Source organism: Bufo gargarizans, chromosome 8, assembly GCF_014858855.1.
Source record: "Bufo gargarizans isolate SCDJY-AF-19 chromosome 8, ASM1485885v1, whole genome shotgun sequence".
Classification (NCBI taxonomy): Eukaryota; Metazoa; Chordata; class Amphibia; order Anura; family Bufonidae; genus Bufo; species Bufo gargarizans.
The window spans coordinates 34728950-34755673 of NC_058087.1; the positions used below are offsets into that span (position 1 = coordinate 34728950).

Below are 26724 nucleotides of genomic sequence, written 5' to 3' on the forward strand. Positions count from 1 at the left end.
CCTCATGATGTCGCTGTTCTCTTAAGAGTGTACCTGCAAGGCAGAGGGAGAAACCAAACGATGCATTTTAGTATATACAGTGGTATGCTTAGCAGGGCAAGCACTGCAGTCTCAGATTTTGCAACTCGTATTGTAAGATGACCTAGTGGATCCTATTGAATGCACTTGCATTTATCTATGTCCCTGACTTCATTGAAATATAATACAGTACGTGAATATTATGAAAAAAGTACACATACATGCATCCCTAATAGACTCGTATCATCAGAATCTTCAGAACTTCACGAGCAGAGACACTCCGTCCTGGGTACTTGACTGTGGCTAACGTTGAGGATGTCGGCAGACACGTGCTCCATTCCACTGCTGTGGCATCACTGGAATGCTTTAATCCCCCGTGGTTCCCTGCTGTATTATTGGGTCACTCCCACTTTAAAATTATTGCCCCATCAGGAAAACCTTTTTATACACACTTCCTCTCTTAGCATTTTTTGACTCTATTTTTTATAGTTCCAAAACACTGTGATCAGATGTCCCTTCAAATCAACTATTTTTGATGGTTTCATGTGTCCTAATGGGACATATGGATGACATAGAGGTCACTCTGATAAAAAAAAAAAAATAATAATAATTTAACCATAAGCACCACTGATAAGCTAAAATGTACTTTTTTTTTTTTTTTTTCTAGAACGAGGGAGAGACGGATTACAAATTTGAGTGGCAGAAGATGGCTCCTCGAGAAAAGTAAGTAATACTGTTGTAACTGTGAGCTTTCCCAGCCTGTGATAAAGTCACCTTTTCACGTAAATGGCAGTGCTTTGTGAACAAGAAGATGACCTTCACAAAGCTTCCGCTCAGAACTTGCAGAGAAGGGTTTAGGCTTCTGGTACCTGTTCTTTACTTTTCATGTTAAAGGCTCATGCACACAAATGTATGTTTTCAGTGTCCGTTCTTTTGCGGGCCGTATGCGGAACCATTTACTTCAATGGGTCCGCCAAAAAAAAGGAAATTCAGTTTCCGTATGTCCGCGTGGCTGTTTTGCAGACAATGGATCCGCAAAAAAAAAAAAATGCAATACGGATATTTATTAATAAATTTATTTCTTTCTTTTTTTTTTTTTTTAACAGATTTTTTTTTTATTATGATAGTCAATGGTGTTGCACTGCGACATGCTGCCCAAAAAAATTTGATTTTTGGGTGACTTCCGCGGCACAGTCGCAATGCGACACCATTGACTATCGTTACACGTTGCACAACGCATGTCGCAGTGTATCCCTAGCCTTAAAGAGAACTTGTCACGTTAAACACTGTGTCTGAGCTGCAGGCAGCATGTAATAGAGCAGGAGGAGCTGAGCAGATTGATAAAGTAGTTTTGTTATAAAAGATTCATTTTTTTTTTATTTATTTTTTTTCCTTAAACTTATTCTGGGCTTAGGAGTCCAGTGGGCAGTCCAATCAGTAGGAATATATATACAGAGATTGCAGTCAGTCAGCAAGTAGGACATCCTACTGGACTCCTAAACCTAAAACTCTTATCAATCTGCTCAGCTCCTCCCGCTCTATACCCTGCTGCGTGCAGCTCAGGCACCATGTTCAATTTGACAGGCTCCCTTTAATGTTCCTATTTTGAAGGATGCCTAGAAAGAAAGAGAGAATAGAATCCTTTATTGGTAATATTTTGTGATATATCGCTGCTTACTCTTCAAAGGGAACTCCCCTTTTTTTGGTATTATGGCAAAAGCAGTTTCTGAATATAATGTTGGGCCATATTTCGGACAGTGTAAGGTGACTGTATTTTATGGTGGTATTAAGGCTGTAGCACCCCAAACCCTCTTTTGAATTTGATGGTTCCGCCCATGTATGGAGCCAGGATATGTCTGTATTTGTCCATGTGAAGCCCTCTGGGGACCCACCCTTTAGTATATAGCTGCCATCTGTTGGTGCAATGCTGACCCTGGCTACAGTGATAAAGTAAGTGGACTCCGTTCAGACAGGCAGTACTGTACGTTTACTGGAAAGGTCAGTTTCTTGAATGGCTTTGGTTGACCTTGCCTACACGACATTAATTCAATGTCTGCAACATCTAAAGATGACCATTTGTTTTTTACTTGTAGGTATGCCAAGGATGATATGAATATCCGAGATCAACCTTTTGGTATTCAGGTATTTGTCTTTTTTTTTCTTTCTTCTTTTTCAATACGTTCTCTAAAGCTGCGTATCGGTTCTCAATCCACATATTCCTCTTGGTGGAAATGTACCAGATTGCTGTGATACATTCTGTGACCTTCCTCTCTACCAATTTGGAGGACTTGCATATCAATTTGATTCCTTAAAGGGGTTCAGATCCTCAGAATAGGGCATCATTTTTTGTATTCTTATTTCTAATATTAATATGCCCCATCAAGAAAACCTTTTATAGGGCTGGATCCACACACTTACTCTTTTAGAATTTTTTGACATCTTTTATGGTTTCAAAAAACTGTGGTCAGATGTCATTTCAACTATTTGCTGGTTTCATAGGCCCTAATGGGACATATGGATGACAGAGGCCCTTCTCAGATCAGCTGTTTGAGGGAGCTGGAGCTCTGGTGAGCGCTGCCGTGTCCCAAAGGTTGGCAAAGCACAGCATCGTCCATTGGATTCACTTGATTGGGACTGAGCTGCACCTGGGCCATGTGACCGATGAACATGACATCACATGGACTAGGCTGAGGTCCAAGCACCTGCGGAGCTCCATGGCCTTTCATGCAGCTGATCAGCGGGGATGCCGGGAGTCGGACCCCAGTCAGATATTATTGGCCTATCCTGAGGATAGGCCGTCAATATCAAAATCCCAGAGAACTCCTTTTGAAGATATTTCCTGAGACTAACATATTGGTGACCTGTCTATAGTAGAGACTTGACTAGGAGATCGGTAGGGGTCCAATGACCAGCACACCGCACAATTAACTGTTAGTAGAAGACACGGATTCCAAAAGTAAATGGTGAACAGAGCCAGGACACCACAGCTCTGTACACTGTCTAATGCATACACTGTATAATTTTGGGTACTTCAAATCACTTGAATAGGTCATCAATACGTTGGTCCTGGAAAACCCCTTTAAATGGTCACTACATTTTCATATAACTTTGCATAAATCAATAGAACAAGCGACCACAAGAAACTTTCTAATATATCTTATCAGAAAGAAATGGCTAGTTCTCTAGTTATCATCTGTTTACCAGCTGCTTCCCAGCACATTCACTATGCACAGAGGGAAAACTGCTAATAAATGCCAGATATAGTGGCCAGAAAGTTATTCCTCATATACTGTACTTCTGATTTAAAGGGGTAATCCCATCTTGCATATTGAGGACATATCGCTAGGATATGCCCCCAGTGTCTGATAGGTGTCCCACACCTATACTTAGAACAGAGCCCGCAAAGTGCCGGAGAGCGCATGCGCTTCCTCCCTCCGTTCATTTTTGCAGAAACTGTCGAAAATCGCAGAGCCTTTGGTTATTTCCATAAGCCCCATAGAAGTGAATGGAGTGGTGGCCGCGCTTGCACTTTGCACTTTCCTTTCATTTCAGTCAGAGTTCCGAAAATAGCCAAGCGCAACGCTCTGCTTTTTTCTGCCCTCCAATAGAAATGAATAGAGAGAGTGTGTCCTAGCGATATGCCCCCAATATCCAAAATGGGAATACCCCTTTAATACAAAGTTTGTTGAAAGCGCAGTGACCTTTACATAAAAAAAATTTGAATTTGCAAGCTGGAACTTAAAAAAAAAAAAAAGTGTGCACTGTAATAAATGGCTTAAAACATTTTTGTATTTAAACTGGTGTTATTCATATTGTTCCTCTGACATTTTGTTGCCATAACCGTTACAGGTTCGCAATGTGAGGTGTATTAAATGTCACAAGTGGGGTCACGTGAACACAGACAGAGAATGTCCGTTATTTGGTCTCTCAGGAATCAACGCAAGCTCGGTCACTGCCGATGGAGCAGGTAAAAGCTGAAGCATTGTCTGTCTTGTAGATTGTATCATTATGGACCACCCCTGGAAAGCATATTTTTAATATATCTTTAGTATCCTTTTGGATACAGGCTTCTGGGGAATATTATTTGGTTGCCTCTTGTACACTGAGTTTAGATATACTTATATTAAGATTATTGTTTGGTTATGTAGAGTGGTAAAGAATTTCCACAGTGTGTAGATGGGCTACATAGGAGATGCGTTACATTAGGGGGTCCCGGCACGTGTTATCCCCAACCTATTCTGCAGTGCTGTTAGAGATTGCCTTCATTCACTCTGTTCCGGTCTTACTGCGGCTCATGCTATTACTTCAATTATTCCTGGACATGAAGCTCATTTCGTTATGACCATACTTTTGTATTTAGAGCAAGGTTGTTTTGGCTTTCATTCACATCTCCATAAGGACGATTCCTAAGACATCTGTATTTTTGTAAAAAACAGGATAGGATTTAATTTTTTTTAAACGCACTTTTACCACATTTATAACTCTGACAGTTCATTAAAGGGGTCATCCCATGATTAATGTAAAAAAATGAAAATCGGACATCATAGTGCATGACAATCTAATTCTAGCAAAGCCCTGTACCTCACATGGATCCAGAGATGTCCCCATTAATTGCTCTGTTGGATTTATATCAAGCTGGCAGCTCAAGGGGCGTGTCTTTTCTGCTGCACCTCAGGGGGCGTGCCTCAGCTCTACCTATCACAGCTCAGGAGGCAGTTGAAGGATAAAACTGAGCATGTGCGACCTTCCCAGTGAGCAGGACGAAGAAATAAGAAAAAGAACAAACAGCAGGTGGTGCTCTACAGATAAATTTTATTGAATAGCTCATTGGCTATATATAATTTTTAATTATATGCAATCACAAAAGTATTTAGATCCAGATGCTGGTTTGAAAACTGTCAAATATTTTTTGTAAGACCACCCCTTTTAAGTCGTAAGGATAAATTATTTTAGAAGAGCGGTACATTGGCCTAAAAGAAAAAAACAAATCCATTATTTGGCTCATGAAAAATACCTCTATCAAACATGACAAACGGTATACTTGCTGTCTGGTTGATATGCGGGGAGAAAATATAACGTGTTAATGTCGCCCCTTTCTCCGTACAGAGAGAAGAGGAAGGTCTCTGAGCCGCCTCTTCTCCCTCCACGCATCCTGCTCTTTCCCCACACAGGCCGAAGGGAGAGCTGGAAGTACAGTGTATGCAGCTGTCACTTTTTAACCTGCTCTAATTCAGGCTAGATAATGACTACAACCAAGCTCTTGGTCTTGTTAGAAAGCTAAGATTTCTCGCCCAGTTTCCTTGGGGGACACAGAAGACCTTGGGTATAGCTCATCTCCATAGGAGGCGTGACACTAAGTGAAAGCTGTTAAGCCCCTCCTCCACAGCTATACCCTCAGCCTGGAGAGAGAGGCTGCCAGTTTTTTGCTTAGTGTCCAAGGAGGCAAGACACTCCCTGCTACTGCAGGGCTGTTTTCTCCTTTGTTGTTTTTTAAAATTTTTTGATTTTTACTTTTTTATTTTCTTTTGTTCCAGAATACGGGACAACAGAGACGCACTAGACCTCTCTGTTTCTCCCGGGGTTGAGCTGCGCCAGTGCCGGCATCCGCACTGCTGCCTCCCCCACAGAAGGCAAGGTGGACCAGGGCAGCCCAGCTCCCCTGCATCCCGCCAGCGTAAGGGTCGCCCGCACGCCAAGTCCCTCTTCCAGCGTCCTGCCACTACGGTGCCAGTAGCTGAAGGGGCGACCCTGCTGGAACGGACCGAGGGTGAAGACGGCTGTGGTGAGAGAGTGGCTTCTCCAGCCCTACGACCCCCGCCCCCCCCCCACCCCGGTCTCCTGCTTGACTGACCCCCATACTGGTCTGGCCATCCTAGTTTGTTTTATTAGTTCCCTCTCCTCCCCTCCACTATAGGTGCATCCACTGAGGGGTTATGCTGGCGTCCCTATCATGCCGCCCAGGGAGCTGCCTCTCTCCTTGCAGGGTCCCCCATCCCCCCCTATCACCTTACCGGTGCGCAGGCATCCCTCCTTGAGACGGCTCAGGGCCTGGGCCCTCTCCTGACTGCTGCGGCGTAGGGCCCTTGTTTCCGGTCCGCGGGGTGGGCTCCTGCGGCCGGCATGACTGCGGTGTTCAGCGGACCCCGGCCGACCGCAGGTGCTCTGAGAGGCTGTCTTCCGGTCGGTCGGGCGCCGCAGAAAGGTTCTATCCCGGGCTCCTTCTTCCGGGCCCCCTGATTCTCCGGCCCGCGGGGTGGGCTCCCGCGGCCGGTATTGTGCATGCGCCGCTTCGCTCCCTCCAGATCCCGGCCGGTACCTCCGGGCACCGCAAACTTTAGGCCCCGGCTTCGCGGCCTACTAGGCCGCAATATTCCGGCCTCGATTGGAGGGGGCGGGCATTCGCAGGCGCGAATTCTTCCCGCCGGAGGTCCCCCCGCCCCCAGGGGATCGCTGCACCGCCCTCAGGTCCGATCTGTATTAACCTCTTGTATGACGGCTGCCATCTGGAGGAGACCCTGGGATGGCTAGCCTCTCAGTGAGGCTGTGCTCTTATATGGTGGCCCCTTCCTGCCTAAAAGAGGCTGTGTTTTTACAATAATAAATAGAAAAAAAAAAAAAAAAAAAAAAAATATATATAAATAAATAAATTAAAATAAAATAAAAAATATAATAATATTAATGATGAAGTGTGAATATATATCATATATATGAAATATCAGTATTTTATGTTGGCTGCGCAGGATACTGCAGCCTGACCTTAGAGCGCTGGCCGTATGCCTGCCCCTATTCTATAGGTGGCATGTTGCGCTCCGTGGCACTGGCCAGGTATACATGTTTCCCTTTCTAGGCGGACCCTTGCCCTCTCCTGGGGTACGGCGCTGGCCAGGTGCAGGCCGCCTTTTTCTATAGGCAGAATTAGTCGCCCTCTCCAGTCGCGGTGCTGGCCATGTGCATGACCCCCCATTAGTAGGCGGCATACTGCACTCTCTCTGGCCTGCGGGCTGGCCTTGTGCATGACCCCCTTTCTGTAGGCGGAATACTGCCCTTTTACCGCATACGATGCTGACCATGTGCACGACCCCCTTCCATAGGCGGAACGCTGCACTCTCGCTGGATTTGCTACGGCCATATGCGTGACCCCCTTCCATAGGCGGAACGCTGCACTCTCGCTGGATTCGCTACGGCCATATGCATGACCTCCTTCCATAGGCGGAACGCTGCACTCTCGCTGGGTTCGCTACGGCCTTATGCATGACCTCCTTCCATAGGCGGAATGCTGCACTCTCGCTGGGTTCGCTACGGCCTTATGCATGACCTCCTTCCATAGGTGGAATGTTGCACTCTCTCTGGCTTCGCTGCTGGTCATACGCATGACCTCCGTCCAAAGGAGGACTGCTGCGGTCTCTCTCTCTGGATTCGCTGCCGGCCATATGCATGACCTCCGTCCATAGGCAGAACGCTGCACTCTCGCTGGATTCGCTGCCGGCCATATGCATGAACCGGCCATGTGCATGACCTCCTTCCATAGGCGGAATGCTGCACTTCTGGATTCGTTGCCGGCCATACGCATGACCTCCGTCCATAGGCGGAATGCTGCACTCTCTCTGGATTTGCTGCCGGCCATGTGCATGAACTCCTTCCATAGGTGGATTGCTGCACTATCATTGGATTCGCTGCCGGCCATGTGCACGACCCCTTCCTTGGGTGGTGTGCTGCACTCACTGGAATCGCTGCCAGCAATGAGCATGTATCCTTTCCTCAGGCGGCATACGCACAACACCGCTGACTGTGGTTGTTTTCTCGCCAGTGTGTTGCTGGCCATGTGCATGTCCCGCATCCTTGGCGGGGTGCTTGCATTTTTGCTGGATGCGGTGACGGCCGTGTGCATTACCCCGCCCCTTTCTGGGTGGAATACTGCTCTTTCGCCGGATGTGTTGCGGGCCATACACGGCCCTCCTCATCCATGGGCGACAAATTTGCACCCTCACGTGACCCATGGCTGTCCGTGATATGCTGTGTGGGATTCTTGCATGTTCTCCTTCATTGTGGAGTAGTTGCACTCTCACAGTATTCGGTGTTGGGTGGGTTATTGCGCACTCGCTTAATGGTTGGATAACCCCGTGCATGTCCCCCTTTCACTGGGCGGACCTCCCTCCTGCGTTCCCGCTGGGTACTGTGCGGCCATGTGATTGGTCACCTTCTGGGCAGACTATGGTATGTTCTACTTCTCTGAAGTTGTTACTGGCCTTGGGCATCCCCCCTTTGGGACGGGCCTTTGCATTCTTACCAGCTGCAGTGTTGCCAGATACGTTTCCCCCTTTTCTGGGGGACCTGCCTGCGTTTCCATCGCATGCCATACTGATGTCTTGTGCATAACTCCCTTTCAGGTTGCACTTTGCACTTCCGTTGATACTGTTGGGCTCTGTGGCTGATCCCCTTCACTGGGTGACTATTTTTTTGCAGTGAGCGGTATTTCTGGTGCACTCTGTCCGTTGTTTGGGCCGTGTATGCCTTCTCCTCCCATAGGTGGGTTGGCCTTCTCACTGCTTGCGGGGCTGCTCGTACGTATGCCTCACTTCCTCCTGCGACATTCCCTTTTTTTCTCTTGGGATGTGGTGCTTGTCACGGGCCTTGCGCTCTTCTCTAAAGAGATCATTCTGTCCACCTGTATACCCCTTGGGTGCTGTCATACAAGCATTAAAAGAATGCCATTGTATTCAAAGGTGTATTCTTTAGATATGAGTAGATGGGCTCTACTGCTCTCTACTTCGCCGAGCTGGGTGGTGCTCGTTTCTCTGGTTTGGCCTGTATATTGTGGTCCCGTTGGTCGGCATCCACCATGTCCGTTGGCCTTTCCACCTGGGGAGTGTTCGTGGTTCTTTGATAGGTGCCCTTTCGTTCTCCCGTGCACTCGCTTCCCGGCGCAAGTGGTCACTGGGTCGAGAGTGCTGTTTGCAGTGCCACTCGTTTTCGGCATTGGCTCTGGCGGGGCTGCTGTTCCCTCGCCTGCTACTGTTTCCTCCTCTTCGGGTGTCGTGCAGTATGAGTCTTTTCTTTTGGCGCCCCCTCTGCGCTTCAGGCTGGTCCGCTACCGGGTTCGGGCCGCTTTTCTCGGGATGGTCACCCAGCTTCTCTTGGGTGCTCGCTTACCCAGGTCCGTAGGACCTCCACCTTGGGTTCTTCAGGGTACTCGCCTTCTGCGTGGCAGTGAACCGGGCGTCTCAGTGAGCGGGGTTCTGCCTTTGAGCTGTCCTATGGCTTCCCTGTTGCCCACTCCTCCTTTCGGTTGGAGGGTGTTATGCCGGCCTCTGTCTCGACTGCCTTTTCTCGCCGGCTCTGCTTGGCTCCCGCTCGGTTCGGCTCGGCTCCCTCCGGTGTGGCTTTTGCCCCGGCCGCGCTTCAGTGGCGGTTCCTTCGCTGCCCTCCCCTCTGGGGAGAGCTTGGTTGTTCATGTGGATGGTTCTGGTGTTCCTCTTGGCCTCGTACTGTCTCCCTTGTTCACTCTGGCTGTAACTTGGGAGGAACCCCCCATTCGGTCGAGATTGTCATTAGATCTCCCACACCGGGACTGTAGGACGTCTTCCTGTGGTGGCTACATCGACATGGACTTTAGCCTGTCTTGTCCTGGCGGTTGCTGGGCGGACCCTTCGGTTCCTTTCCGTCTGTCCTTCTGCTCCCCCACTCCGGGTGGTTACAGGACAACGTTGCTCGGGGGCTGATGGGACCAGTTTTTTGCCGACCGTTCTGCCCGTGTTTCGGGTCTGCGCCTGTTCGCATTGGGTTTTCACCCGCTTGCCCGGGCGACTCTTGCGTGCTCGCTAGTGTTCGCTCCTAATGGTTCTGTCTTTCTCCAGTCCGACCTAGATCTGGGACTGGGACTCTGTTGCTTGAAGTGTCAAGTGTCGGCGCTGTCCTTCCCCTTTCAGCGTTCCCCGGCCCTCTGGGCCTGTCGGGACCCTCTTCCATGGAGCGGCTTTGGGGTTCCCTTGTACTGCCCCTGGGTACCGCCCTGGGCATTGCATGCTGGGCTCTTGGCACTCCAGTCTTTCCCTTGGAGCCGTTACAGATGCTCTCTCTACTCCTTCTGTCCTGTACGGTTATGTTTCCGTGTCTCTGGCGGGTGCCTGGGTGGCGGCCCTTCTTGTTCCGGGCCTTCTCTTTCCTCAGGACAGGGCTGTTCTCCATCCCGTCTCTTCCTTCCTTCTGAAGGTGGTGTTTGTCTTTCATTTTGACGAGGCTTTCGTCCTCCCCTTTCCACCCCCGGGAACGGACTCTTCTTCAGATTGGGAGTTGTTTGGGCCTTGCGGTTTTTACTTGGAGATCTCCGGCTCTTGTCGACGTTGGGTCACTTGGTTTTCTAGGAGGTCCGCGCAACGGGTTGGTGGCCTCCGGGGTGGCTTTCCTCCGCTTTCTCACTGTGGTTATTGCTGTGGTTACCGCACCAAGGGCAGGGTTCTGCTTTTGGTGTCTCCGTTCATTTCACCAGAGTTGTCGGTGCCTCCTGGGCCGGAGGCATTTGGCTTCGGCCATGCGTCTGTGCGAGGCGGTCACTGGTCTGCCTTACAGCGTTCTACAGGGTGCATACTCTGGCTTCGGCAGGTGCTGCCTTGGGCCGCCTGGTCTGCGGGCGGCGGTTTCTTGATGCCTTCGGGTGCTTCGCCTTGGTGCTGTGGTCCCTCCCCCTTTTGGACTGCTTTTGAACGTCCCAAGGTCTTCTGTGTCCCCCAAGGAAACTGGGCGAGAAAACGAGATTTTTGTATAACTTACCAGTAAAATCTCTTTCTCGCTCTTTCCTTGGGGGACACAGCACCCACCCATTCTTTGTTTTTCTCTACACGGTTTCCGAGTTGTTTTACCCGTTGGGTAGTTGGCTTGTTGGTTCCACTTTTGGACTTTGCCTTTTTTCACTACTTGGACACGCAACTGGCAGCCTCTCTCTCCAGGCTGAGGGTATAGCTGTGGAGGAGGGGCTTAACAGCTTTCACTTAGTGTCACGCCTCCTATGGAGATGAGCTATACCCAAGGTCTTCTGTGTCCCCCAAGGAAAGAGCGAGAAAGAGATTTTACTGGTAAGTTATACAAAAATCTCGTTTTTTCACATTTTGTCTTGGGAAAGAGCCCTCAATGTGTCCCCACCCTGCAGCCACACAGCCCGAGCTGGAGTTGTGCAAAACAGTATTGTCCTATTGTGCTTGAATGAACCCCGCTAGGGCTCATTGGTGGTGGTGGGTGGAATGTTAATTTAACTCAAAATCCACTGTCCTATGTTATTTTGTGCGCCTTGTGGCCCAAAAAAAGTGTTTTAAAAAAAAGAAAAATTGTGTACTTGCCTAGTAGTTGTTCTGTTGGCTTTGGAATGAAGAGGGCAAACTGGATTAACTGAGATTGTGCTGACGTCTATTACAAAGTCAATGGTAGCAGAAGGTCCCAGTGATTTCTATCATTGTGACGGCCATTATGTCCACTAGCACAATCTTATTGAAAAATAACAGAAGTGCTGAATATAACCATTTATCCCAGGCATCATATTTCAGCAGAAGTACAATGATCATTGTTCTTAAGATAAATACCACATATGGGTCAGTCGTGTACAAGTTAACACATTTGACTTTACACAAGAGGCAGATTAAATTGTTTATAACACGAATGTCAGATAGGTGTTAGTCCCACCTTTGGGACCCCCTCCTATCTCCAGAACCGGACCCCTGAAGTGAAAGAGTGCACGGCGTACTCTCCATTCACTGCTATGGGAATTCCACAATTTTCCGGGCATGCGTGCTCATCTATTTTCAGAAGTCCCATAGTGGTGAATGGCAAGCACCCTTCATTTGCACAGCCACCTCTCCATTTACCACTTTAGGAATGCCCTAAATAGCCAAGCCAGCGCTCCACTATGGAAGTTCCGAAAATAGCTGTGAGTGGAGGGCGGCCGTGCTTGTGCAGTGTGCTCTCCTTCACTTTGGGGGGCCTGCTCTAGAGATAGGTGTGGCTCCCACCTTTCTGATATTGATGACCTATCCTAGTGATATGCTATCAGCGTTTCAGATGAGACAACCTCCTTAACACTGGCTAGGATTGTAGATTATGGCAAATCAGGAAGTTTTGTATTTTTATATTAGATTTTAATTAAAACCTGTGGCAAAATTGCTTCATTTTTCAAATAAAATTTATTGGGGCAATAAAAAATTGGTTTTAAAGGTTATACATAAATGAATGTCCACAAATTCTGTATGAACAAGATATTTTCCTGTATTTTAGGAGTTTATTATTGATTATCCATCGTAGATTTTTATTTTATTTTTTTATACTGTAACGGTAGGTAATTACGTACATGCCATGTAAAGCCTTTGTTCACACTCAGACCTTTGAATGGGCTAGATCATTCTTCCTGACCATCTCCAACCTGACACCTCCCCTGAACGGTTCTTTTTGATAACACATAACAGCGCAGAAGGCAATGTTAAGATAACACTAGGATAGGTCTAAAAATACACACGGTTATGGTGAAGGTCACAACCCGACAGCATGAGAAGTCAGAAGAGAGTCCCTCTTGATGAAACCCAATGTGATGTCTTGAAGAGTCAGAAATCAGAGGTTTCCAATGATGAAAAAGATGTGTGCGGTATCACTACATGGTGGCTTGGTCTTGGGGGGGGGGGGGGGAGCTCAAAAACCTCAGAAAGAACGGGCTTCCAATCTGCTTTAAGGGAAGAATCATTTATTGGTCGTCTGTTCTCCATGCGTTTTATAGATGTCTGGTGATCCTGTTGAGAAGGACACAACATAGATTTAAAGAGAGGGCGACATCTGGCAGCAGCCTCCAGGCAAGATGGATTCAAGGCCTTTTAAACAAGGGTTGGCCCTTCACCTGACTAGCCCTGTCTGCTCATCATGCATCGCTCTAATGGGCAGAATTGTCAGGTTGCTATGGAATAATGGTAGCTTGTCATTGCTTCTCATTTGACCTTGCTTGAGGGTTACACCAAAATCACGCTCTTCTTTTTTTTTTTTTTTTTTTTTGCTTTTTTTTTTCTCCCCATTGGTGGGGTTTTGTTTCGCATGCCATGTACAGCAAAAGCGACAAAGTTTTATACTCATGTCTGTTACCTGTGTATAAGCATTATTTAAAGGGGTTGCCTCATGAAGACATCTTGGCAATCAGCTGATTGACGCCGGTTCTGCTTCAGAAACCTCCCCAATCATCAGCGGTACAGCCAAGAGCCCCCGCAGCCAGGAAGGTACAGAGGGAACGAATGGCTAACCATCGACCTGGTCCACCAGGGCAAGGGCTGCTCTTTGTGACTCTCTGCTCGGGCTAATGTAGGGCATTTGGCAATGGGTTGACTGGATTAGACAACCCCTTTTAAATTAACTTTGCAGATTTCAAACTTTGTCGTGGAAAAATCCAGTGTGCAATCCGCTGCAGAAATCCCAGGCTGGTCTTTGGGTTTCTGCCATAGATTTGCAGTTTGTGCCGATCTGAACACTGCTTAGCCCCATTCATTGGGTTATAATCTGCGCATGGCAAGTGGCTTGCCCCTTGTCCACGGTGTAAAATTCTCTGTTCATATGAAAGGCAATGCGTGTTCCCATTAAAAACAGAAGGAATAACAAGAATATACACTGAGCTTTCCATAGAGTGAACATGCCCTTCAGTGCAGTTTGCTCCCTCCATTGGCTTAATATATTTGCTTTCTAAACCTTCTCCTTCTTGGCTTCCTAAGGGCCTCTTGAAACCCAGCTAAACACAAAAGAAAATAAGTTGTACTTTTATTTTTTTAAACCTACGAAACATCCTGCAGGGTTGTGTTTAGCATTGGCATTTTGTGGAAAGGCATAAAGAGCCTGACAATCAACTCCAACTAGCAGCTGCAATAAAATCTCTCCCGGCCTATGTGTGTTGACACAGTCGTAACTCAGAAAGCAGCACCGCGTTCACGAACGTCATGACTGAAAATGTTGATTTTTCACAAAATGTTCTAGATCTGCCTCAGGAAATTATCACCCTGTGTACAGCAAAGTTCTGTTTTTAAAATCTGCTTGATATTTATTGCCTCGGAACAGAAATCCCGGTCATAAACATAAAGCAGGATTAACGTTAAATGGCTTGTGTCAAGTTTTTCAAGTTATCCCCTGTCCTATGGATATGGGAATAAGTAGCCGACCACCGGGACCCCTTCCAATCACAAAAACAGGTGTCTCGTTCTGATGGAGCCGCAGCATTCATTCTCTATAGGAGTGCCTCTGATGGCCAAGTACATCGCTTGGCTTAGATCTGGTTGTCCCATAGAAAATAAATGGAGCAGCAACAATCATGCCCAACCTGCTGCTCTATTCATACCAGTGCATGGCACCGCCGTTCAGTTGAATGAATGAGGGTCTCGGGGTAGAATTAGATGCTTACCCCCTATCTGCTGGGTAGGGGATAAGTTGCCTCTCTTTTCTGGTTTTATTCTGTTGACCGTTGTTTTTTTATAAATTAGGCCCACTAAGGGGTTATCCAGGTTTTAGAAACTGCTGGCCTATCCTTAGGACCGGTGGAGTCTCTTTGGCCTATATATATATATATATATATATATATATATATATATATATATATATATATATATATATTATATATATATAAATTTTTACGCTAGTCCATATTGCACAACACCGTAGTTTTCGCACTACCTGTGCTGTTATAGCAGCTTTATCCCACTCGCTTGAATAGGCCACAGCCCTTTCAAACAGCTGATTGGTGGAGGTGCCGAGAGTTGGACCCCCTACAATCTAATACTGATGACCTTTCCTAATGATAGGCATTCAGGGCTTAAAGGGAGTCTGTCAGCAGATTTACCCCTTTTTAACAGTTGCCATACCGCTGTAGCCGCAAAACAGATGATTAACACAGTACCTTTTATATGCTTTGGTGGACTTTTAAATATGCCAAAAACGAACTTTGATGAGGGCTCGCAAGTGCCCAGGGCGGAGTCCACCGGGTTGGAGCCCAGGCAGCTCTGCCTCTTCGGCTCTTATCCCCGCCCAGCCTCCTCCTCTGCCCGCCAATCTGTTGTCTCTCCCCCTCAGCGAGATCCCGCGCCGACGCGATGACTTCCTTGGTCGGGGAATGCGCATAAGCTACTGCGATGCCGTGTCGGCAATGGGCATGGCAGTGCGCATGCCCCGACCAAGGAAGTCATCGCGTCGGCGCGGGATCTCGCTGAGGGGGAGAGACAACAGATAGGCGAGCAGAGGAGGAGGCTGGGTGGGGATAAGAGCCGAAGAGGCAGAGCTGCCTGGGCTCCAACCCGGTGGACTCTGCCCTGGGCACTTGCGAGCCCTCATCAAAGTTCGTTTTTGGCATATTTAAAAGTCCACCAAAGCATATAAAGGTACTGTGTTAATCATCTGTTTTGCGGCTACAGCGGTATGGCAACTGTTAAAAAGGGGTAAATCTGCTGACAGACTCCCTTTAACCCCTTCATTCGATGAGATGGCAAGGAAACTGACATCCCATCGAATGAGGATGACCTCTGTAGGTGGGGATATCTCCACTGTATTGTAAAAAGCTTCCAGGTTTAAATTTCATACACTCGCATATGCGTTGGAAAACAGATGTTGCCCTTGGTCGGATTCAAACCTAGGACCCCAGCGCTGCAAGGCACCAGTTCTAACCACTGAGCCACCGTGCAGCACTATTTTTTTAACGGTATCAGACCGTAAACCCGTCTGTTACCGTTACAGTGAATGGGGATCCGGCGGTGCCGGATACGGTGACTCCTGTAGGCTGCTCCTCTCCCAGAACAGATTACCGGCCTTCTCTAACACATATGTGAACATAGCCTAAATCTTTGTTGGCAATTGCAAGACTGCGTTCCCTCCATGTCCACCTGCTAAAATGAATCTTAACCACTTTGGCTGATGTATTTTCTCTTGGAATGCCAGCACATTAATGACTGAAAGGCAAAACCCATAACGATCAGTATAAGAGGTTGACTATCCCCATTAATGTATCAATCAGAGGTCTTTTTGTGCCTCTGCGTTACCCTTTTCTTCTTGAATGTTATTTTACAACTCCTCCAGTCTGATACTGAAGCCAAGCTGCCAGGGTCTGTGCATTTTAAACCTACTGTAATTATTTCAATAAGCAGAAAATGTTTCCCGTACGGTCATAATGGCCATCTCTGCAGGAATAACAAGTATGAAATGAGCGTTTAAAGGCCATTTTTGTGTGGCACAAATTTACATCTCCGCAAAAGTGAAGCAAGCTGTAGGTGTCGGCCTTTAAGTGGAATAATGATCATTTGAATAAGCAGAATTTTTAAGTACAAGCAATACTTCGCCACTGTACTGTGTAAGTTTTTATTTATTTATTTTTTGTTTTTTCCCCTTTAGCTGCCAGGCAGTTTCACGTAATTTTTTTATTTTTATTTTTTGCTTGTATGGTTGCTCTGTACTGGGTGGCAGGCTGCGAGAGATCCTCGGCTTAATCTGGGTAACTCCAGTATACCTTCCAGCATCCTCCTGTAATGAGAAACCCCCTAACTAATGATCCGCTCGGCATGTTGTTTGGCGCATTATAGTAAGTTACATAAGAGGAGAATCCAGCTCTTCGCTTAAACACAAATGCAATTATTTTGTATTCTGAATCCCCCCTCCCGGCCGCTGTTTTAGAAAATCGTATCCGATGCTTTTCCCAGCAGAAGATTATTGAGTTGATTTAGCACCGATTTTACTTAACAAAGCTTCAAACGCATTCCTACAGCGGAGTCAGAATAAAGGTAGGGGAGATAGCAATGATGCATTCAAACCGAAATTCCTATTTTCAGGGCCATCAATGCGCCCCTCGGAGTTAATGGCGGAGATGAGAAACAGTGGGTTTGCACTGAAACAAAATGTACTGGGAAGAAACCTGACCGTAAATGATCCATCACAGGTAATGATTTATTTTTATTTATTTTTATCAGTAAGCTGAAAATATCTGAAAATTTTCATGTGATTGTCCGGAAATTACAACTCATCATTTGCTGATATGCATATCCATAGTGAAGAGAAAATGACAACACTAAAGTGGATCATGATGGCGTTTACATTTCCCTTTTATAGTGCAAGTAAAATAAAATAAAAAATGTGTGTGTATATATATATATATATATATATATATATATATATATATATATATATGTGTGTGTGTATATATATATATATATATTTTATGATTTTTGTTTCTTGCGGCGGTTTTGCATTAAAAAAAAAAGTGCCCCAGTCCCCTGGAAGCCAAAGTGTGAACTTTAAGTAATAGCCGTCATCTCCTAGCCCATTGTTTGTTGCCTGCTACCTGCTGGCCGATTCCGAGCCTTGAAAAGGGAAGACTAGAAAGGATTGTGTTTCCAGATGGACACAATGGCGGATGGCGGCACTCCACATTGACTTGATAAAAACTGGGTGCATTAGATGGCATCATCCCGGCACGCGGAGATTGCTGTAATTGAATATTCATAATAAAAGGCAGACATCTTCACAGAAACTACGCATCTAAGTGTAAGACGGCCGCCGCCTGATGGCCACTCCATAAAGCCTTTTTCTGCAAGCAATCTGTTCCCCGACACTTTTAGTGATGGATTTGTCAAGAGCTTTTGAATCCAGACAAAGCCGTGTGTAGGTACAAACTGCACCATATTAGAACGGCCTGTAAAGGACATGAATATTACACGTGGTACATTGTATTACTGCCTTTATTGTACCTGCTCTTTGTGTGCGCTGTGTACTACAGCTTTTATAGCAGTCACCTGAAATACAGTTTATACTGACAGTTGCCCGTATACAAAGATAATTTATTTATTTTTTTCTATGCATGTTACATTTTATTAGTATAAATCAGGGTTATGATATATTTTTATTATATTTATTTTAAAGGGATTCTCCCGACTTTTTTAATATCGATGACCTATCTTCAGGATAGGTCATCAATATCAGATCGGTGGGGGGTCTGACTCCCGGCACCCCTGCTGATCAGCTGTATGAGGAGACGGCGCTCGCAGTGTGCACATGCCGTCTCCCGTCTTTCTTCCTGCTCTGCTGCTGCTTTGCGATAGACATACAGGAAGGGAGAGGGCACGTGCACACTGTGCGTGCCGACTCCTCAGTGCAGATGTGGATAGGTCATCCATATTAAAGGCCCAGAGAACCCCTTTAATGAAGATAAATGTCATTCAGGGAAATTCCATTATAAATTATTAAAATAAAATAATGGGGCCTCCCCCAGCTGTAGTGTAAAATGATTAAACCCCTAGGGGGAGCTTACTGCAGGCAGATTTATGTTTTAGTTTATTGTAGTTGTATAAATCTGTCTTCAATAAGCTCCCCCTAGTGGTGGCTGCAGACAGCCAGAATTTATCATTGGGCCAAGGACTCTCTTGACTATGAAACGGTCTCCTTAAGTTTGACTCTGAAAGGAGGCAAAAAATTTAAAGCTCAGTAACAAACATAGCACTCAGTCCCTTTATAAATATACTAAATTAAAGGGATTGGCCACTTTCTCATGAAATGTCAGAAATTGCCATGCATATAAATCTTATAAGGGTCATTGTTTACTCTGGTACACAACCCATCCCTCCATGATCATGTGTAAACAGTGGAGACAACGGTCAAATGCCTTAGGGCTGTATTAGACAGACGATTCTTCCCGGTAAATCGCCTGCTCGCCAGCGGAGGAGGACGCTGCTATTACATGCAACAATCTCCTCCTCCGTATAGGGAGCAGTGATCATTATACCATCACTCTCTTCCCTTTACCTGAATAATTGTTTGCCAGCAGCAGATCACAACTAGACACCGCTATCTGCCGTCTGCAAACAATGATTTTAATTTTTTTTAACCTGTCAAAAGATTTGGATTACCCTATGAAGTGTTTGCTCATTCATTGGGTAATCGGTGGCAGTATTACACTGCCAGATCATCGCTAACCAGTGTTACTACGAACGCTTGTTAGCGATCATCTGGTAGCAAATCTTAAGCACGTGACCACTTTCCTAGTTACCTCTTCTAAGCCTTAGGCTGGGTTCAGACCTGAGCGTTTTACAGCGCGTTCCTACGCGCTGTAAAACGCTCAACAGGCAAGAACCAATGATTCCCTATGGGAATGGTTCTCACCTGAGCGTTTTACAGCGCGTACGATCGTGCTGTAAAACGCCCGACGCCCCAAGAAGTACAGGAGCTTCTTTGGGGCGTCTTGTCGCGCGTTCCCGTACATAGACTTCCGGGAACGCGCAACAATGGGCGTTCGCATACTACCGGAGCCGCGTATGTGAGACGCGGGAGAATCGCGCATACACAGCGCTCAGGTCTGAACCCAGCCTGAAGCTCATGCACAGATGGAGGCGATTATGCTCTCTGTATCTGAACATGGATTTAATCTTGGAAGCCAAGGACGCCTGGTTAAGGAGAATTTTCAACAAAAAAGATACATTTTCCAAGGGCTCTGACAAAACCTTTAAGTATAGTGGCTTGATGTATACATTTAAGGAGGCCATTAAATATGGCAGCTTCATACCATGGTCCGCACCATCTGATGGTGGATGCTGATTCTTCTTTTTTTCCTCCAGGGATATGTCGTCAGTGAACCTGAGGAAGATGATCCAGAAGTCGAATTTTTAAAATCCTTATCTACAAAACAAAAACAGAAGCTTTTGAGGTAATTCATCACCTGGTTTCATATCGTGAATACATACATACCGATAGAAAAATGGTACCACAGCGGAAGGTGCTCGCAGAAGGACTCTTCAGTCCATGTATCGCGTAGGAAATTTGCAGCACCCTTCTATTCAAAATAAGTGATTTTATTAGTTCACACCAGATCAAATGATCCATGCAACAGAAGTGAATGAAGGTTCAATCTTCTTCAGCATAAAGAATATGGAATCCTTTTTTGTGTACCGAGATGACATACTCTACTATTTGCCTGTGGATTTTCTGTCTTTTCCGTCATCTGGGGAGCAGACGGGCTCCTTATCTCTGCTCTCTGACATTATAAACACTCATTAAAGCTCAGTCCTTATCGTATTGATAAGAATGTGGCTTAAATAAGTTTTTATGACCTCTTTAGTAGTTTAGAGATGAGGGCACAAAGTGAAAGTACCAGTAACACAGCTAGAAAAACTATTAACCCTTTGTGACAGAACAGCTCAATATTTTTAATAAAGGCTAATTAAAAATATGATTTTTATCCAAAAATAGGTTAAATGCAATCATAAAAAAATCGACTCCAAAGGTGTACATATCCTTTAAGGCCTTTCTCAAGCCGAATCTGGATCAGAAAAGGAGTGAATCTATGGATGTGGAGTAAGCTGCTGCAGGTGTGCTGAAAAGATCTTACTCCGCATCCGTAGGGTCGCCTCTTTTCTGATGCAGATTTAGCTTCAGAAAGGTCTTAATCTAGCCCGAAATGTCACATAACACAATCTGGAAATGCTTCTTTTGCATTTATGCTGAAAAAAAATGAACATTCATTCACCTCTTATTGCATTGATCATTGGATATGGTGTGAACTGAAAAAATTCCCATCTATTTTGCATTATAAGAAGCATAGCATGAATTTTCTACATGCACAGTCAGTGGATTCTGCAGTTCTTACCTGTGTGGTTAGGACCACAGATTGCCTACTAGTCAGTGTAGATAGCAGTAGATGGTCATAGGCGTCACAGGTCACAATGACAACAAGTTCGCTATAAACCACCATTGAACAAAGGTCTACAGTCTTCCCAGATATAAACTAATAAGATTCAGCGGGTTGTGCCACAAAAGTAATTCTATATTATCAAACCACTACCTACATCTGAATACTTTTGTAATAGCATGTCATAAAAAATTTAGTGTAGCCAGTTCCTTATTTCTTCACCTCACTGAGGTGGTCGCACGCGCTCAGTTTCAATCTTCAATTTCCACCAGCCCTATCTTCTGTTAGATAGCAGAACAATTGGAGCAATGAATGGGGAGATCTGTGGATCCATGTGAGGTCCAGGGCTGGTTCTAGCTTTGTTAAAAAGAGGTCGTCATGTCTGATTTTATATATATATAATATATATATATATATATATATATATATATATATATATATATATATATATATATATATATATTTTTTTTTTTTTAATTTTTACATCAGTTATGGCATAACCCCTTGAAAGTTGTTTAACTCGTTATATTCCCTGTACTAAATCCTAAGCAGACGCAAGGAGCCTAATATATTTGATTTAACAGCTCGTATATTAGGTTTTTACTCTGACATTACCCCATTCTGTCTCATTGGTTTAAGTAGTTATGGTCACTGTTTGTAGATACAGAAATCGTCATTTGGGGCACTATACCGCTAGAGCGCCAATGCTTCTTTATGATGAGGCTTTCAATTCACAAGCCCCTTACAGATCCATTTCTGGTAGTGCCTAGAGGATGCTGTACCAATACTTGCTTAAATTCAGCATTTGTGTAGGTGACGACTGTTTACCTATATGATGAGACATTCCTGCTTGAGCCCGGAGGGGGGGGGGGGGGGACGTTTTACAGTTTACGGCTGTCACATCATTTGCTTTGTGATCATATAACGCGCCATGCGTTCATTCTTCTGTTGTATACAACTATACGTGCGGCTCATCAAATCTGACCGTGTTCTACAGGGGGTGTCCTTATTAAGTATTTTCATGTCCCCGTTCTTTATGGCGGTAGACAAATATGAAGTCTGATCTACCAGCAGGATCCATGCGCTTGTAAAGTGGCCATGTATACTGTAATTGGTTCGTCCATTGAAAGAGAATATTCAACCGTGCACAGAAGAATTACAGGCTTTAGAGCTGAAGTTGTTGAATAGTCTGTCTATTGGTTAACGCTGTTTTGACAGCAGGGGTGCCTGCCTCGCAGAAAACAATGGTGGGTGTTACAAAAATTACACATGTATACATTTATTAGAATGGAAAGCTATTGCAAACCGCACAGTGTTGTTCATCTGCCATATATTTATTTTTTTACTTCTCCCCATGGATAAAAGCCTTCTCTAGTTATGTGGGCACATAGAATGAGTTTTTAATTTTTTATATATATATATTTTTTCATTTATTTTTTTGAAGGTGGACTGGTATTTTTATTGTCGGTAACTCATCAGAGTTATATATAGGCAAGGGACATTAACATCACAATACTTGTGAATGGGGTTTTCCAAAATACCCATTCACACGAGCACAAAAACATCAGAATGCTGCAGATTTTGAGATCCACAGCAGGCTCTTTTGGGGTCATTGGTGTTTTCTATGCCAGTCCTGACATCCCCCTCCACCACTGGGGGATGCGCTTTAAGGGGTTATCTGGTAAAGTCATATTGATGGCCTATCCTTTAGGATAGGTCATAGATATCAGATCGGTGGGTACGAAACTGTATGGAGAGGCTGCACCTCAGCCATTGACTTCACCGTACACTTTACGTGCACTAGGCGCACTTTAGTCTCATGCAACTGAATAGGTCTGGGCTGCAATACCAAGCACAGCCGCTATCCTAATGTGCGGCACCGTGCTGGGTGAGCTGTGAGGAGGCCACCGCGCTCACAGTAGCCCCAGTGACCGCCATGACTGTCGGACCCCAACCGTTTCAAATTGATGTCCTATACTGAGAAAGGAATATCAATGTTTCAGTTCCTACTGACTCTCCCATGTGTTGTCAATGGCAGTTATGGAGAAAGCTGCTGCCAGAAACCTCTGGTGGTGGCTTATGGCCTGCCGGAGCAAAAGGGTCAGGCATTGAACGTCATGATATTTTGGGGATATAGTCACTCGCCCTCTGTACACATTAGTCAGCTGGTTCAGCCGACGCTAATCTAATGGGTATGGGAGCATTTACCCTGATGGGTTGTCTTAAAATATCCAGTATCTATCTCTATCTATCTATCTATCTATCTATCTCTATCTATCTCATCATATGGATGACACAGAGGGGGGTTGCCCCCATCCCTGTGAGCCAGAATGAATAGGACTCTGCTGGACGCCATGCATTTATGCATTACATGCATTTGGATGTCCATTGTGTGATCTGATGTAAAGTACACAGCTTCCAGAGGCAGTAGGCTGAAAATAAATCTGTGCATCACCTTGTGCCCCATTCACCGTTTTTTGTATGTTTCCTTCTATATTATTTACACTATTTTACTCATTGACATTGCCCTTGGATAATACCTTGGTTTTCTTTGTAGATGTAGTTGCATAGACTAATTGCATGGCGCTAATTTTTTTTTAACCCCTTGTCAACCGCCCATTGACTGCATACATCCAGACGTATCTCTGCATGGATGTTCTAAAATTGTGTGGGAGCAAGAAGCCCACTGTCAGACAGCAGGGCTCCCCACAGAGGAGGAGGGGATGTTTTTTACCGTGCCTGCTTTCCCATCGCTCTATACACAGCACTGAACAAGCGCTGCATATGAAGATCAGGAAATAGCAATGCACTTCCTGCTCTGGTCCCACCGGTCATGTGATCGTCGGGGGCAAGTTGTCTGCATGAGCTGCTAGGTCTCAGCAGACCCAGGGATCAGCTCTGCAGTTAGAATGTACAATGCTCTACAACCTCTCAAGGGGCTGTGTTCCCCCTGTAAGTTGGGCAAACGTGGCAGCGCCAGTTACAGAAGAAATGGCAATGAAAAAAAAAAAGTAATGTTAAATGTCCCCCAAAGGATTTGTATGATATTATGAAGGCACAAAGTGTAAAATAAAAACACACTTAAAAAAAAATAATAATAATAATAAAACGCCACCACAAGCTGCAACACAGCTTCTAGCCCCACCCCTAGTTACCGTAACTCGTATATCCAATATATCAAAGCAATTGTTATGGAAAGGGCACGTGAGGGAAAAAAAATAACTATTTTCCTTTTTTTTTTTTTTTTCCTTTTTGCAAATAATGAAAACAAATGCTAAAATAAAGCCTCGTCTGACCGAAAAAAGGGGCAAAAATTATTTACTGTATTTTTCACTTTAGGGTACCTTCACACTAGCGGTTTTATTTTCCGGCACGGAGTTCCATCCTAGTGGCTCAATACCGGGGAAAAAATGATCAGTTTTATCCCCATGTATTCTGAATGGAGAGAAATCCGTTCAGGATGTCATCAGTTCAGTCACTGAACGGCGTTTTGGCCGGAGGAAATACCGCAGCATGCTGCGGTATTATCTCCGTCCATAATTTCGGATCAGTTTCCGGAATGCCGGATCCGGCATTAATTTACATTGAAATGTATTAGTGCCGGATCCGGCATTAAAAATACCGCAATGCGCAGACTGGTAAAAATGTGAAAAATTTGACATATGACAAACGGAGAGACGGATCCGTTCTTGCAATGCATTTGTGATCCGGATCGTCTACAAATGCTGTCCGTTTGCATGCAGATTGCTGGATCCGGCAGGCAGTTTCGGCGACGGAACTGCCTGCCGGAATCAAACAACGCAAGTGTGAAAGTAGCCTTATGAGACACACCTAGGTTTTAGAGGAGGAAAATAAATATATTTTTCATCCAGCCTCAGGGCAGACCCCCCAATTTTCATCAGACCTCAGATCAGACCCCCATCAGAGATAAAATAAATAAATTAACTTGCCTCTCTCGCTCTGCTGCTACTCTGCAGATCCAGCGGTCTCTCCTCTAGTCACTATTTCCTGTTCTTCTCTGGGCGCCACTCTGCACAGTGACCTGACTGTGTACACAGGATAGTGCAGCGCCCAGAGGAAGACCCCAGGGTGTGATGAGTACAAGCAGCTCTACACTGCCTGCACCCTCCTGCCTACTAGTGAGCGCTTCCATAATGAGTGAAAAAGTGCATCTTATAAAGCGAAAAATACAGTACATAACTGTATGGGGAAAAAGATGCATGTACAAAAAAAAAAATGCCCCTTAGTCAGTAAGGGGGGTAAATGGCCTAGTTTTGAAGTGATTTAAATATGCTATAAGTATATCTGTAACCCAGCACCGATGTAATGTTGATTCCTGTAGATGATTACTTAAATACATTATGATTTCTGTTTCACACTTTAGAAAGCTAGATCGTCTGGAAAGAAAAAGAAGAAAAAGGAAAAGAAAAAGAAGGCACAAAAGAAAAAAAGAAAAATTAAGCACAAGAAACGCAAAAGCAGCAGTACCTCTGACTCCTCTTCAAGTAGCGACAGTGAATCCACCAGCGATGAGAAGGAGAAGCAGCGTAGGAAGAAGTCCAAGAATAAGAAGCCTGCCAAAGACTCTGAAGATAGTAGCAGTGACGATGAAGACAAATCTCGGTCAAAGAGAAACAAAGATTCAGATGAGCCTTCCACTAGCCACAGAAAAGGTCAGGGTGGACAAGAGGACTGTAAGAGCAGTAAAGATCATCAGAGGTCCCATGATCAAAAAGAAAAGAGGGAACACCACAGAACACAGGACGACAGCTGGGGTTATCAAAAGGAACCAAGAACGGAGAAGAGTCATAGACCTGAAAAATCTAGATCTTGCAGAAGTCCAAGCAATGAACGATCTAGAAGCCACCGGCATAGAAGCAGGAGTTCAAGCAGAAGTAACCACAGAAATGGGAGAGAATATGAGGATGGAAAAGATAAGGGGAAGAGCCGAGATGAAAGAAGCCAAAGTAGGAGCCGAGAGAGAGATCATAACAGGGAGATAGACAAGGTGTACGTAATTTCACTTCCAGCTTCTTCACATGTGGTTTAAACATCTGTTTCCTATTCTATTAAACGAGTTAGATCTTCATAGCAGCTAAGAGCAAGTTGGGTTTTTAGATGCTTCATAGCATGTTGTCTTCTCTTCCTGCCTTGATTTTTATGTTGACATTTTTAAGCATTTCATGTTCAGGGCCTTTGTGGAATTAATACTTTTATTTGAAAGGATGATCTTCTGCCTCCGACTTGAAAAGGAGCAATAAAATCAAATGCGAGTCCATTTTTCTGACCTCCGCCATCACTTTTATCTACAAATCTATAATTTTATTTATTACCCTTTTTTTCATTTGAAGCAGTTTAAAACCATATTGGCACGGCTTCCCAATGCAGCAGGGTTGTAATACCAGCATGTAGTGGTGTCTGTGCATTACACAGACAGAAGACAGTTCGTCACATTTAGCCATGCACGGCTAGGAGGGTCTCATCTGTAACATACAACTAGTGATGAGCGAAGTTATGAAAAAATTCATCTGATGCTACAATTGTGGGCTTTCAGGGGTTAATCTGATACAAATGGAAAAAAAAACACCATACTCACCTGATCCATTTGCTCGAGGAGAGGCAGCTGCGGTCATCTTGATTGAAGACACCACGCAAAATTTTGTGAGGTGACATGATGATGTCATCACACTGGTCGGGCGCGGTGACATCATCACTGATGACGTGACTGCGCCCTGACATGGTGACGTCACACAGCATCCCGCGTGAGTATTCTCATGGGATCTTCAATCAAGATGATCACTATGGCCTCTTTGCAAGCAAATGGATGAGGTGAGTATGTTTGTTTTTTGTTGTTTTTGCTGCCATGTCAGGAAAAATAGATTTGTTAACACGAAGCGCAAGGAAATTCAGCAATTTGGCAAATCAATTTTTTTCAGAAATTTGGATCGAAGCCAAATTTTTTGGGGGGCTTCAATTCGTTCAATACTATGTAGGGCATATTTATGGTCCGTGTTTCCTCAAATTAGGGTTGGAGACCTGCAGCGAAGTAA

At 45.1% G+C, this 26724-nt stretch overlaps 1 protein-coding gene across 1 annotated transcript in view; it reads left to right on the plus strand.

The window, feature by feature from the left end:
- CIR1 (corepressor interacting with RBPJ, CIR1) overlaps window positions 1-25952 on the plus strand; it is a 34709-nt gene extending 8757 nt beyond the window's left edge. The window contains 7 exon segments of the mRNA XM_044302599.1: window positions 686-741; window positions 2112-2160; window positions 3868-3985; window positions 16830-16936; window positions 19605-19693; window positions 25059-25072; window positions 25075-25952. Of these exon segments, the coding sequence (XP_044158534.1) occupies window positions 686-741; window positions 2112-2160; window positions 3868-3985; window positions 16830-16936; window positions 19605-19693; window positions 25059-25072; window positions 25075-25724 (1083 nt within the window). The 3' untranslated portion in view covers window positions 25725-25952.
- The last annotated feature ends 772 nt before the right edge of the window (window positions 25953-26724 follow it).